The sequence below is a fragment of the Motacilla alba genome, chromosome Z (genome assembly GCF_015832195.1).
Source record: "Motacilla alba alba isolate MOTALB_02 chromosome Z, Motacilla_alba_V1.0_pri, whole genome shotgun sequence".
NCBI lineage: Eukaryota > Metazoa > Chordata > Aves > Passeriformes > Motacillidae > Motacilla > Motacilla alba.
The window spans coordinates 59,896,662-59,911,900 of NC_052046.1; the positions used below are offsets into that span (position 1 = coordinate 59,896,662).

The 15,239-nt window shown below is 32.8% G+C and overlaps 1 protein-coding gene across 5 annotated transcripts in view; it reads right to left on the minus strand.

Moving 5' to 3' along the window:
* KDM4C (lysine demethylase 4C) overlaps positions 1-15,239 on the minus strand; it is a 242,819-nt gene that overhangs the window by 198,328 nt on the left and 29,252 nt on the right. For 4 of the 5 annotated variants that reach the window (XR_005255234.1, XM_038124135.1, XM_038124137.1 and 1 more), the window contains 2 exons: positions 14,844-15,037; positions 6,207-6,256 (listed from right to left, as the gene is read on the minus strand). Coding sequence is in view for 4 of the 5 variants with exons in the window: in XM_038124135.1 (XP_037980063.1) it covers positions 6,207-6,256; positions 14,844-15,037 (244 nt within the window). In the remaining variant the exon portion in view is untranslated. The remainder of the gene's footprint in view (positions 1-6,206; positions 6,257-14,843; positions 15,038-15,239) is intronic. The other variant, XM_038124136.1, reaches the window with a different exon arrangement.

Genomic DNA, 15,239 nt, shown 5'->3' on the forward strand with positions numbered 1-15,239 from the left:
GTTGCTCTTGGATTTATGTCTATGAGAAAAAGACCATCAAATTGAAAATTCTCCAATCCATGATTTACAGAGACACTGATATTTTTAACAGCCAGAGCAGAACTGGAACAGTCTATGTGATTTAATACCTGCTGGCCAAATGTTTGGGTATGAACAACTACAGGGAGAGGACATTTATTCAACCCCAAGGTTCCTCCCAGCTTTTTAAAACCCTTATTTACTTGGCCCAAGCAGCAACAGCAAAGAGTATGTGAAAGCATAGGCTTCAGACTGTGTCAACAAACAAATACATGCCCTTGCAAGACTCTACATACATACTCTAACAGATAGCATAACTCAAAATGTACAGTCTTACTGATGTTATTTGTACAAACAAAATTAAACTACTTTAGTAACAGCAACATCACTGCACTGGGAAAGTACACATCCTTTGTCATAGCTATTCCGCAGCATGATCTTTCCACTGAATTTATAATCCAAATACATTCTAGAGAGAAGTCAAAGCCTTCTCATCTTTGGGCAAAGGCAGAAGCAGTGAGCACCCAGCAGATTCCTAGCCATGGAGGGATATAGAACATATTTTTAAAAATAAGTTAAAATCTCTAAACTATTGAGGGACAGTGAGCGTTGCTACCTGGCAGTCTCATTTTTCCTTTCCACTGTGAGAATGTCTTTCCAACACATCACACACAGCTCATATCAGATGACCACATCAATATCAAACCTATCACTCAGGCAAATTGGATTGAGTTCCATTCCCTGGTTGATTAGCATTTTCAAGATATTTTGAATACTCCTCTATGGTTCTAAGAATATGCCCATAATTTTTTTCAATTACATTGTCCAGCTAAAATCATATATGTACAAACTACAATACTATTCCCAAAAGTATAATTCTACAACTCCATTGGACTGAACAGGTTGGTTTGCTATATCAAGGAAATCATAATTTGGTCATTAATAGTCATTATTTAATGACATCCACATAAAATCATATTCTTAGGGAACTTTCAAATCAAATTCTGCCCAGTACAATGAATGAAGCTAGACATCCTATAATTTTCAACATTTCACTACTCAAGACTTCACCCAAAATTTAAAGGTGCTGCATTTCTCTTTAATATTATTCAAAATAATGCATAATCATAAAACTCACAACATAAGGAAAAAAACACCCTAAATTGCAAACATATTTAATGTTGTTTAATGTTAATGAAAGAAAACATAAATCAAATTAACATAATTAAGGTCACGGTTATGATTATTTCTTATTTATGCAGACCTTCATTTAAAGGACTTACACAAAATATTAATAATAATTTGCAGATCAGTACTATCAAAACAATGGCTGAGATTACAGAAGTACTACGTTTTCTAGTAATTCTCTTTTTAGATTTTACTTTGGCAGGTATAAATACAAACTTTATATAATTTATTTAAATTATTTTGCCATGATCTGAACTAATTCGATTTAACTTTCTGTGTTGAACATGAAAAAAATTAGGACGGTAAGTCTGCATGACAAGAACCATCCCAAAGGAACATTGGCAATTTGTATGCTATACAAAGGAGAATACAAAAGCCACAAAGAGGCTTTCAAGTGGTATGAAATACAACTGCAGGTATGCCCAAATTAACATGTTCAAGTCTTAAGTTTATTATCTCCTAAATAACACTTATCTAACTTGACTATTTTTCTGAGAAAAAGTTCAATTCTTCAACTGCTAAAGTTTTCACATTCAAGATCCTTAGAAGTTATGCAAGTTTCATTTCAAGTTTCATTTCAACAATTATTTAATTTGCTTTCATACACAACAGGTAGTGATTTCTGCATAAAATGAAGTAATTAATACCATACACCATAAAAAGCTTTGTAGAACAACCATACATACTTACAATATATTAAACTTCACTTTAGTTTCTTCTTTAACACAATTGAACATCAGATTGATGTCATCTGCTTTGTAAAATAGTTTCTGCACTCAAACAATCTATTAAAAGATCTGCAAAATCCTTCAATCCAACATTTCTCATTTACCACTCTGCCTCTATTCTCTTTATTTTCTAACCCTTTTTGTGAAACAAAATATCATTTAAGAATACCATGGTATTACAGATTAACATAACAACACATATAAAAATTGCAGTTAACAGCTCACTTGAGATTTTTATTACATTTATGTCTACATAAAATTGAAAAAAAAAACTACATAAATGAGAAAGCAGCTGAAGGGCAAAATCAAACTGTCGTCTTTATTAGATGCAAGTCTAATGTCTTTCAGACAAAGCATTTGTAGGCACCACAGTCAATCAAGATTTCAATGGAAAGCAAAAATGAAAGCATTCATGCACAAAAGGCATGTGTTGTAATTGTGATGTGCAGACAAGATAATGGAAAATATTCTAACCTTCCTTTAATTTTATGTATCAACTCCTGCCTTGACTTACACAATCTGTCATTTTTAATGTATTATTTTATTATTTTAATTATTTAGGAGCATTCAATTAATTCAGTAGGCATCTGGTCATCAGAGCTAACCTTCCTGAATAAACTACTTTCCTTTTCCTTCAAATGTTGCACTCATGCAAAATATTTTCGCAACACATGATATTAAGTACAAAAGTCTCATTTACACTATGTTTTATTAATGTTTTCTTTTAAGTGACTTGCAGCCATGCAGCTTACTTTATACTTTCATCCTTGTAAGATACCTTATGTGAAACACACTGTATTTTAGAAGACACCAGCTGCAAAGTAGAAGATTACAGCAAGGAAACAATATGAAATGGTAGTTTCCAGTTTAAAAAAAAAAATCCATTGTTTTTACTGTTCATCATTGTAGTATTATCTCCTACATTCCATTCTCAGCTATTAACTGGACCAAAAATATCATGGAAACAATCTACTCACAGAAAAATATCCCAAACTACATTAAAATGAAATACTGAAAACTGAGTTTCACAGCCAACATTCTTCAACAATACCTAAACTCACCTATCTTACATTGCTGCTACAATAATAATCTCAGTATGAGTACTCAGCTTTCCTACAGAAATCCAGTTTCATTCAGTAAATGTAACGGAATAAACACTATTTGAAATTTTATCATCTCTGTTCAGTATCTGATTCTATTAATTATTTGCTATTCAAAATATAGTACTGAAATAAAAATAATAAAGTTATGATCATAAGCATTATTCATTAAAGAAGTTTTCCATTCACCCCACAGTTCTTTGTAACTCACACTAACATAAAATTCAGAGCAGCTTAATTCTTTCTTACTTCTGTGCAGACACATCCAATTCTGACTAGCACCTGGACATCAAGACACTATTTCCCCAGTAAAACTTCATGCTTTCTGAAAAAAGTGGCCTTGGAGATTGCCATTTCTCTGACGCTTAATGTTCCATTTCTATTACGGTATTAGGCCACTATCAGCAGTAAGAGAGCTGTGTACCTTCAGGCCAGTTTCTTTTTTCATGTATCTCCAAAAGTCACCTACTTACTAAATTTGTATAGGGTTACTCCAAAATCTACAGAAATCAAGGTATTTCAAGGAAAGAAGGAGCTTTATTTTGTTTACAACAGATAATACCGTGCCTCACTACCACTTCATTTTTAGAAATGAGTGAACAAGAGTTGCTTTAACTGTCCATCCTTTTCCCTCACTCTGAAAATAAAGACAAATTTGATGCATACTCACTACAGCACATCTAAACTTGAATGGTTTTAGAACACTACACAGCCATTATCAGGCAATATGAAATCTACAGTAAATGCCAAAGCAGCTAAAAAATACCACATGCAAAGTCTACTTACCCAAAGACCTTACTCCCATCAAATGTCAGAACTGTGTATAGAGAAGCACTTACATACAGCATGAAAAGTCTGCTTCCTCTGACTAATCTAGTAGCAAACAGTTGCTGCTCCAAGATTCCAAAAGCCAAGAGGCAGTTCCTACACTCCTCTAACATATTTCTGTGCCACTGTGCTCCAATCTCGCTCAAGATTCCATGAAAATTTTAGAATCCACCAAAGAGAGTAAGGAATGCATACTGTGAAATAAACCTTAGGCTAACTTTGAACCTGACAAGATCCTTCATTTGGAGTCTCTACATGTACCAGAAGACTCAATGAACAATAACTTTTCAGTCACCTTGCCTATGCCACTCATCACAACTCTTTACCATACCCCCTTCCCTTTATTTACACTTCTCCTCATTAAAAAGTTAGAGTTTACTATCAATTATGAAAATAAAAAGGCAATTTTTTCAACAGTCTTAGTGTTTATTGTAGGAATCCCTAAAATCAGAGGGTTTTGGGAAAGCTGCAGAAGGCAGGCCTCAGAGACAGCAGAGCTGTGATGAGAGCTAAGCAGATGCCATGAAATAGGTTAGCAAAAAATTAGGGAAGAAGTAGAAAAAATAAGGACATTAGAACAATAGTCTGTGTATTAATGCTTGTCTAGAATAACTCCCTAAGCTGCAGAAAAGTATATCTAGAGAAATATTAGGAAGTTCTAAGCTCAATAATAGAGCTCTGTGCAGTGTATCTTAAGGCTTACAAGCATGTATTGTATTCAAAATGAGCAAGTATTGTTTTAACCAAAGGTACGTGTGCTTATAGCGATTGGATAGAACCACTGTCAATATGCTTTTGCTTTGTGTGATTGGTCAAAAATCTTATAAAGTAATTTGTAACATTAAGTTCTTCATCTGCTGCCTGGGATGTGAGCTGTTCGCATCATCATTGTCATAACCATGTAATGAGACTGATGCTGAAAAATAAAACAGCTCAAGGCACGTTCCTAGCAGTCCCGTCCTGTTTGTGATTTGTACATAGCCCCCTAGCCGGCAATAAATTTTCTCTCTGAAAATTTTCCAATTCTCTACTTATTTCACTCTTTTATCATTTCTTGTAAAACTAAATTATTGAATCATCCTAAATCAGTGTCTATTCCCAGCCTACAAGTTCCAATTAGTTTACCAGTGAAAAATAAGCAGTATATAGAGTTCCATACTTTGCATTGGGAAAAGAAACTGAAAAGCAAAGAAAAGGACAGACAACTTTTTCAAATGAAACTATGACAAGATTTAGGAATAGGAAATGTAATTATTGAGGTTGAAATCTGTTTTCCTGAGACATGCTTTTAAGACTGGAAGTTCACAGGTCTTTACTTTCACATCTTTAACTGCAATAGATCCATAATAACTCAGAAAAAGAATCACGCACCCATATATTAAGGAAAAAAAATTATATGAAAACAAAATGTACACAAATTTTCAGGATTTTGTCCTGATACACAGATCTAATTATGAACTTTCAATAGCATTCCTTTCCTCTCATTCCATTTCATTAAGCACTCCATTCCATAATTCCTTTAATAGTTATTAGCAAGTTATAAAACATGGGCAGCCAGGCCAAGAAACATCCCCAATTATTCCCATGTTCGTAATTTGCACTCTTAACTCAGAAACAAAAACAGAAGTGTAGTATTACTGAAAAGAAAACAAATTACTGAGTGAGAATCTTTCTACAGACTAATGGATTTTATCCCTTAGTCCTCAACCTTACAACCATACCTCTGCTCCTTCTCCCAAACATTTTTGCCACCTCTAAATGTCAAAAGCCAGTACATGCTTCAGCTAAAGTGGATCTATATGCCTGCTCAATAGTCAGCAAGCTGCTAACAAATAAGACTTAGCGTTTCTACACTTTGTCTGCTTACCCATTCACAGAGGCATTAACCAGGACTTTATTCTCTACCCAACCATCAACTTTGATGAAACTTTTGGAGACTTATCTGTCTTCAATATTTCTATCTCTGTATCAAATTTGGGTAAAATGATTCAAAAAGTTGCTGATGAAAAGAAGCTAGGACAAGAAAGAGCAAGGGCACAGAGGAGACAAAAATACTAGCAATGAAAATCTAATGAACAACAAAATATTAAGCCTCATTTTCGTAAGTTTCACCAAGCTCTAAGTGGTGGTACAAAATAAAGTTCTAAGAGAAGCCAAAAAAAAAAAAAACAACTAAACAAATTCTTCAATTCTTAAGAATTCCACAGGGCAGCAATACTGTAGACATATAAAAGTCACACAACATTAAGTAATAAAACAGTAAGTGAGTCAAGAACAACGTTTCTCACTGTCCTCAAGGGCTGTCCTTCAAACACCAAACATATGAAAATACTGGAAATCCTACCTTGAGCTAGTCTTTCAAGCCGTTTCCCATGCTCTGGAGGAATAGCATACCTAAAATTCACATTAAAAAAAAGGATGAAACACTTGAAGACGTAATTACTACATAATGACTAATAGTGTACAATAAAGTACTAAAATTATGATAAATACTAAAAGTACAATAAATATCTAACTATACAGAAGTCAAAAAGATTAAGGACTGAAAAGTTACACAGAAAAAAAATATACTAACATCTAAGAAAAAATACTGACACTGGGTTTTGGGAGGGGCAGAAGTTTGAGAAAAACTTAGCTTATTTCTAGTTTAAATATTATATTATGTAGTTCCAAAATGTTATATTGACTATTTAAAGTCACATATATTGACAATATTTAAATATTATTACATCATCACAATTAAAAAATAAACACATACTTAATTTTTCTAAATGAAATTTAAAAATGTAAAGTAAGTCTAATTTCTACAAGTTTAATTTCTTTGAATCTCAGCATGCTTCACAAGACACAAGGGTTCAACAGAAAAATATGAGCATTAAAAATTTTTATTTTTTCCTATAGCAAAAGCTGTGGAATAAAACTTGCCCTTGTAGAATCATTACAATTAGAGTTCTAAATCATTATAGAAATAGATCTTCTTCAATACACACTGAAGAAGAATTGTACATATCTTCGAAATCAACTGTTCTTACAATAATCTATTTTTTTTAAATATAGACATGCTGTCTACAACAATTCAGCAAAAAATACCAAAGAACATATTATTTTTAATGTTTACTGCAGCCAAAAAAATAGAAAAACATCAAAAAGTTGCTTAATTTCTGCTTCTGTTATTAACATATTTACTGCACTTCATGGACTTACTGAATGTTTTAATTAGTATTTATTATTGACTTTACCTGCTTTAATATGTGATATAATCGGCTTTTGTTTCAGTTTAATGTTGCAATAACAGTGGATTGAGTCTTCTCTAATAGAAAAATATGATTCAGAAAAGAAAGAAATGTATATTCAGCTGTACATTATTAAACTAAGTAAACATGTAGCCTTTTACTACACTGTGAACACATTTCATTCATCAGCCTTGAAAACTCACTCAGCAAGCAATGAACAAGCAAAAACAAGCAATGAACATCCAACTATGTTGTTTTTTGCACACACACTAAAATTTTACAATTTTACTCTATTACAACTGAAATACCTGCACAGAAGGAAGACCACTACATAAGTCAGTGCCCTGTAAGATAAACACACGCCTACTGACAACCCATTCCAAATGATATTAAACAAAGAGACTTTCAGTTTTAACTGCAATGCTTGCAGTTTTAATCAGAATTTTGCTGTCTCACAAAAATGTACTTTGTACTCTCCATTTGTACTTCCAAAGTGTTTGTGACTGTTTTTCACTCCATATTACACACGGACCAGTGTATCCATACCAATCTAAACTATATGTTTGCCATCCTTCACACTCCATCAGAGAAAAATGCTATGTATAGCATTATATACTGTACTATATGTCTTTAAATACACAACTCCAGAAAGCAAAACATGAACAGATACTGTTTATGTCTAACAAAAAACATCAAAGCAGATACTGTACTTTGCTTTGACTCTAATTCAACCGGCGTTCCTCCTAAAATGTTACTCCTTCAAAAGTACATGTTATACAACTCAATAATATGGAGCCACACGCTTCCATTTTTACATATAAACATACAGATATTACAAAAATACAGAAGTCAATTAAGCTTTCTGTAAGTCTTCTGGAAAGACAGTGCATGATTTAACTGGACTACAGCTATTTATTTAGCTAATCCAAAATTACAAAGAAATACAATACATTAAATGCAAATCGGTGTTTTTCATCATAGTCCTCACTTGAGTTGTACACTATCATCTGCTACTCAATCCTTCACTTCTTCGCTCTGCTGAAATTGCTTGTTCCTCACAGCTAAGACAAGGACAAAGGAACGGAGACAGATGACCCTTTGTACTATGACACATTAGAAGTCCCAAAGTTACTCTCGAGAGCTGTTCAGACTTGATTCCTAACACCATTTCTTAGAAAACCGAGCTTAGCACTTGTGCACCTGCCCTTCATGATGAAAGACATGAAACTTGCTGGATTCTTGGTCTATTCTGCATTAAACAAAAAGCTCCCAAATTCAAATGACCTAGTCAGAGGAAAAAAAATTATTCACTCTTAATCTCAACAGCTAGCTTATATGAGAATTTAAACAGTTAAAAGCTCTTAGAAAAACATCTTCATCTTGTGTTCATCTTTCTTTTAGCCACATTACCAAACAGCCATTAACATTTGCTTAACTTCTCCTATAATAAGGTTAAGTCCAGCAACCTCCAAAGCAAATATAATGGTAAATCATTAAGAAGTAAAAGGAGTGTTTCTTGGATAACAAGCAAATAAACAGATAAAACGTTAAGAAAAGACAAAAGGGGAAATGATGATGCTAAGTGTTGGAATGTTGGGGGACACAAGACAAATGATGGACTTTGGACCTGGTAACGTAAGAGATTTGGTAACGGGATGCCTCGGCAAAAGCAAACGGAACTTTGAAAATTAGACCTAGATTGCAAGAAGATTAAATCAAATGGGTTTACCAAAAAAAGAAAATCCCATTAAACTCTGCAAGCAAGAGATGCTGTTATATGCATAACTTTGTGTATGTGATTTTAATCTAACCATTGTAGTACACGTTACTAGTCTCCCTGAAATAGTATATAAGCATTTGTATCCCACAATAAAATCAGATTCTGATCACCAAGTCAGTCTCCCCGTCTCTCTCCATCGCTGAGATCTAAGTAGATTTTAATTTTATTAGTTCACAAAGGCATACTTGGTAAAGTATAAAGAGTCACTGTCCATTGACAGTCATACTACAAGGACAGAAAACATATAGTACATATGTTTTATATGTACATAGTACATATGTACTATGTACATATAGTACATAGTACCTATACTGTTAATAAACATCTTCTGAAATATGTCTTAGTTCAGCAGATCAAGAGTACTGGCAACAAGATTAACTACAAATAAGTAATAAACATAGCATTTATGTCATTAACTTGTAATTAATTTATATATATATATATATATGTATATGTATATATGTGTGTGTGTTTTGAAGAAACACATATATACATATATATGTATATATATGTATGTGTGTTAAGAAGCTTAATGCTTTTTCTCAGTCGCAGCAAAAACAACAAAATTGCTGCTTTACTGTGCAAAAACTGCTTAGCCAACCAAGATGATCATCAGACAAGCAGCCTCTTCTATCCAGCCAATCATTCTCATGTCAGTCACCAGAAATGGAATGTAAAACAATTTGAGTTCTATTCTTCCAAAGTCAGGTGTATGCACAAGATAATGGTTAATAGCATCAATTTCAAGCAAATTTAGTGTGATGCTTAATACTTAAACTATGCTTAACACTTAACCGAACTACTTCTCTAAATCTCATGTTATATATAGACGAGGTAAAAACAGCTGATGCTTTTTCCTGCAGATTGGTATTTTTAAAATTTAAAAGCTGAAAACCCATAAAATGTTGTTATAAGTAAACATGACCAGGTTTTTTTTCAAAATGAACTATATGCATTGGTTGTATAATTGGCAACAGACAACTTGCAACATTCACAGTACATTAAAATAATGCTATCTAACTCCAGGTACTGATTTACTTTATTATCTATTTAGGTGGTTCATCTTTATTATACATAAACCTGATACATAACTTTCTAAAATATGAGCAGATTTAAATTTCATAAACTTAATTAGGGAATTAATACATTTATGAAATTAATACATTTATGAAATATACAGTTTATGAAATTAATATATTTTTTGTTTTGAGATGGGAAATGCAAAAGTCTGTTGCCATCTAGAAATGTTCCTATTTAATCTAAATATTTTAAGAAACAAAATCCTCTTCCATAAGGGAAAAACAAAACAAATAAACAAATAAAACTTATAGTTTTCTTCTAATCCCTGACCAAAGTTCTCCCACTTTGTGAAGAACATTGAAAGCAGCAAATGATTGCTCTAATTCAAGCACGATAATCCATCTGAGTGGCTGACAAACCACTATACTATTTGATTACAGATACCTTTTCACAACCAGAATCCCTATTTGATCACAGTCATCTCTGTGACTCAAAGTATTTCTAATTTTTATAACAGTTTTCAGCTAGAAGTCTGACTAATTTTAATGGAAGCTTTATACTTTAGTCCCGTTTCTGCCATACAGGTTTGACTTCCCTGTATTCTTCTGCATCTATTTTGTTTCATAGACATAGAACTAGGAAACATGTCTGTACCATCAGTGATACACACAACTTATGCAAAGGTACCAAGACTCTTCCACTTATGCTGAACTTTGCATCACCTGGCCAGACTTTGACTAGTTTTTGTCAGCTGCTGATGACACTGAAAGTTCTATTAATCCTTCCTCAGAAGGCCCTGTAAGGACCTAGCTGAGCATGTCTAAATCCATTTACCTTACTGCCATATCTGTTCTTAAATCATACAATGTTAGCATCAGTCTGAGTATGCTTTTCCTTCTTCACCTTTTTTGTCAATAATTTTGTCTAAAAGTAATATCAGAATGCCATCTATTTTTATCCCTTCGTACTCATAACCCCATTACTATTTCCCCTGCTACTGCGACTCAGAATCTGAAAGCCTTCACATGAAATGTTTCAAAGACTTCCACAACCCCTGCTGTGTAACTATGTATCTTTCCTAATTTTTCCACCTCATTAAGCAAGATGAAAAGGTATTGATACACATTCTATACTGGCAAATCTATAAAATAATATTCTAGTCACAGCAATCAAGAGGTAATAGTAAGGTTGCTCAAAGTATAAATTTTATGCAACCTAGAGATCCGATTTCTTACCATCCTATATCCACTGGAATCACGAATAGAGCTCCTGAACCTAAATCCCTGATTTATTTTGATTGTCACAATAGATTTATTTCCTCTTAAAACCTAAATAAACTGTCAGGTCCAGTCTCACTCTCCTAATCCATCAAATTTTGGCTGTCTAAGCATTCTCTCTTTAACAATCTGGTCTCTTTCTCTTGATATAGTCACAAAGATGGAACTATCTCCTCTTTCTGTAGTATTTATTCCTGTTTACTTTATGACTGACCAACCCTGCAAGGCATTTTGTGATTTATGAAAGACATTACTAAACAGGAGAGTTTTTTTAACATAATGTATTGTCTCCTGTTATTGTCAGTCTTCAGAAAAGCTAGGAAGCAAAGACCAGATGGAATGTCACAGAAAACATATGAACTGGTATGTAAATTATTGTTTGTATCACACTGCAAGTTTTAACCGTGCCCCTTTCAAGGGAAAGTAAAAACCTAGTTCTTCATGCAGAAAAGAATTCAGGCCTTCACCCTAGATATAAAAGGTGAACAAACAGAGCACAACATTTTAAAGTATTACTTTCTAAGTAAAATAATATATTCTCTACACATCTTTTCTTCTTTAAAATAAAATAGGAAAAAACTGTCCTATTGGTATTATATTTGAAATATCCACAGTGCCATGAAAATAATTACTTTCTGCCTGATTAAGAAAAACTTCCTTATAGTCATTATTATTCTTCTTCAAGAAGATTCATATCATCTCAACACTTAAAAAAATTCAACACACTGTTGTTCATGAGTCAGGTAACCAGAACAAAGAGTAAGCCTTGCTTTCAGATACTTAATAAATCCAGAATTACACATCCAAAAAATGTGAATGGAATCCACATCCAAAAAATGTGAATGTCTTACTCAGATTTTTTATTTATGAACTTATAATGCAAATTGAAGCATTTTCCATATTTTACGCAGGGATACAGTACAGATATATTAATAGTTTACAATTTCTTCTAGTAACAAAAATCCGATCTCTGCTAAGCATTAATTTTCAAGAGCACTTTAATAGCTTAACGTGACAAAATTCTTCAAAGTACTACACAAAACAAAAATAAATTATCTTAAGACCTATACCCCTGAAACAATAACTAAAAAAGAAAAAAAAAAAATTAACGACAAATGCCAGAGTGAAGAATTTTTAGTATTAGTAAGCAGTTTATAAATCCTATTACAAAATACACCAATATCAAGAGATAACTGAATTAGTAAGCCACACTACCAATCATACCAATGGTTTGTCTTGCTAATAAGAACTTTTTCTAATAATAACTTTTTTCTAAGAAAATGAGATATAAAATGAGGTAGCATTTTCAAGGTACCTTTCCCCTCAGAATGAAAAGACAAAACTTCAGTAAAAATTCTTGCCTAATAGCAAGTAATTTTAAGTCTCTTCCCAGTAAATCTTTCCCCACCATACCCAAATCTCTTCTGACCTTATATTATTCTATTTCAGGGCTTTTAAGTTTAAGGTCCTTCTTCTAAGTTATTTCCTCTTTAGCAAATTTTTGCAAGTTAAGAAAAATCTATAAAATTAATGTATGTATTATGTTTCACATATTATGTGATACACAAATATACACAGCTGTATATCTAAACAGCTGTAATCCTAATTTTGTATCAGACACAATTTCTCCTCACGTTTCATATGAGGCAGTCAATGAAAGAAATGGTATACATAACATAGAACTATAGACTTCTCTCCATAACACTTGAAGTAAAAATGTGAATTGTAAGATGTAATGCAAGTTAACCTATGCCTAAACACTGCAGCAAGCTTCAAATTCTATAAAGACTGCTGCAGCAGACAGATTCAGCTGCTAGGCACAAGTGGCTTCAGATGGAAATGGCTGTTCTTTCACAATTCAGAGAAAATACATTGCATATTAGTTTTCTGAAAGACCAAGGCATCTGTCTTGAAGACCCACATGTACAACCAGTAAAACATGTATCCAAGAACATGTATTACTACTGTGTATGTCAAGTAATTTTGTTTCACAAAGGATTGTCAAATCAGTTGAATTAAAGAGCAGAAAACATCTTTCATAAGTATCATAAGATTCAGCTCCTACCCCACTTTCTTGAAGGAAATACTATACTAATATCACATGAACACAAAACATTTTACTGATAAATGAACTTTGCATAAATTACAGCATTCCTCCAGTAACAGACGCATGTGTAACATAAAATAAATCTTTAGCTGTCTTTTGTTCAATTTTTTTATAATGCTACATTTCTTAAAAATATGGGCCAATGTGGTACAGAAAATGAATTTGTATCCACTACTATTTTACTATTTCTTTAAAATATGAAGAGGTCAGTGTTTAATGATTTTGTTCATTAGAAGCATAAACAAGTATCTGTAAACTAAAAAAGCATTTATCCTGTTATCGACTCATACCTCCTTCAAAAATAATTAAAGAAGCTTTCCTAGCTTCTTCCCATTGCATCTAAGGAGTTCAGAGTTTAGGTTCTCTACTGTTTGGACTTTCACAATATGCAGTAAGTTTTTCTTCAAACAGCACTTTTTAAATTCCTAAGAAGCAGAAAACAACTATATGCAATCATCATATTATTTGCAATTGCCGTATCATCTTGGAGCATTCTGGAATCACCTATCTTTACATTCATTTTTTAAAAGATATTGATGATACGGTTAACAAGACTTTCTGTATGTTTAATTCTATCAAAGAAGCAACCTCGCATACCTATGTATATCATTTATCAATTTCAAACATGGACCTGCTTTACTACAATAGGTGGTACTCACGTTCTCTGCCTTAACTCAAGAGATCCATTACATAAGCAAAGCAGGTAAACATAAGGCAATTATCTAAGAGTGAGCATTTGACCAATTTACCACACTCACAGTATAAACACATTACAGGTATTTGAATTTTGCATGGGTATAAAAAAAAAAAATCAGTGATGTTTTATGGAATTACAAGCTATACATTTTCTGTCCACCTTTAGATGAAGAGAAACTGCCAGAATTGAGCTATGCATAACTTATCTTCTGCATATCTTTCTAATCATTCTACACTCTCTTCCCAGGTATTCTGAAAAAAAAAAAAGTTTTATGAACAAAATGAATTTATTTGTCTTATATACTTGGGATACACGTATATCACAATGTATTAAACCAAATTGCCTCTTAAGGCTGTTCAACCAAAAATCAAAGATTACAGAAAAAGGACAGTAGAAGTTTCATATGCAGAAATTAGCTTTAGCTCTGAATCTTACCTCCCACTGGTCCAGCTGAGTTAACTGTACAAAATATGACTCTGATTCAAAAAAGCAATTAAATGCATGTTAAATACAAAATATGGTAGGTAGCCCCAAAAGGCAACAGAACCAGAAACTGATTTCAAAGAGCTCTTTCAGAAGTTCCTCAAACAGACTTGGGGTTCCCAACATATTGAGTTTCTCATATTGTATCTTTCAAATATTTTTCTGTTGAACTCAAGTAAGTCTTATGTACTTATCTGTCTTCCCCTTCAAAATAAAAGAATGTATGTGTGATTTCACAGCATTATGAGCTAAAAAAAAAAAACCTCACTGAACTACTATCTTAACTTTTTAGTAAAGTTTGCCACTGTGAAGCAATCATAACCCATCTGTTTGGTTTAGTCAGCTGAAATAAACAGAAGTCATCTAGAAAAAAAAATAACTTGCCATGACTTTGGCTCCCCAAAATGGAGATAATTAATACTGTAGAGATCCATGTCTTCAGTGTGCCAAGCAAATGTTGTTTTCCACATGCCAAAATAAAGATATGGTGTATTTACACCCTCAATAGAAATTCCACACTCTTCTCCTACGACATCCAATATTGTATTAAGATGAGCAATATTCCATTCCTCAATACCCTGAAAAAGATACATATTAAAATATTACTAAACTTATAAAACAATGCAACTTTACATAACGGTCCCAGTCAAAAGATATACACTTGATATAGCCTTTCAAAAGATTGTAAGCACTTTAGAAGACAGTTGAAGTTACCTCAAGAATTCTCTTGACCTTAATCAGTATTAGATCAGGTTATAAGTCAGAGATGTTCAGAGCAGA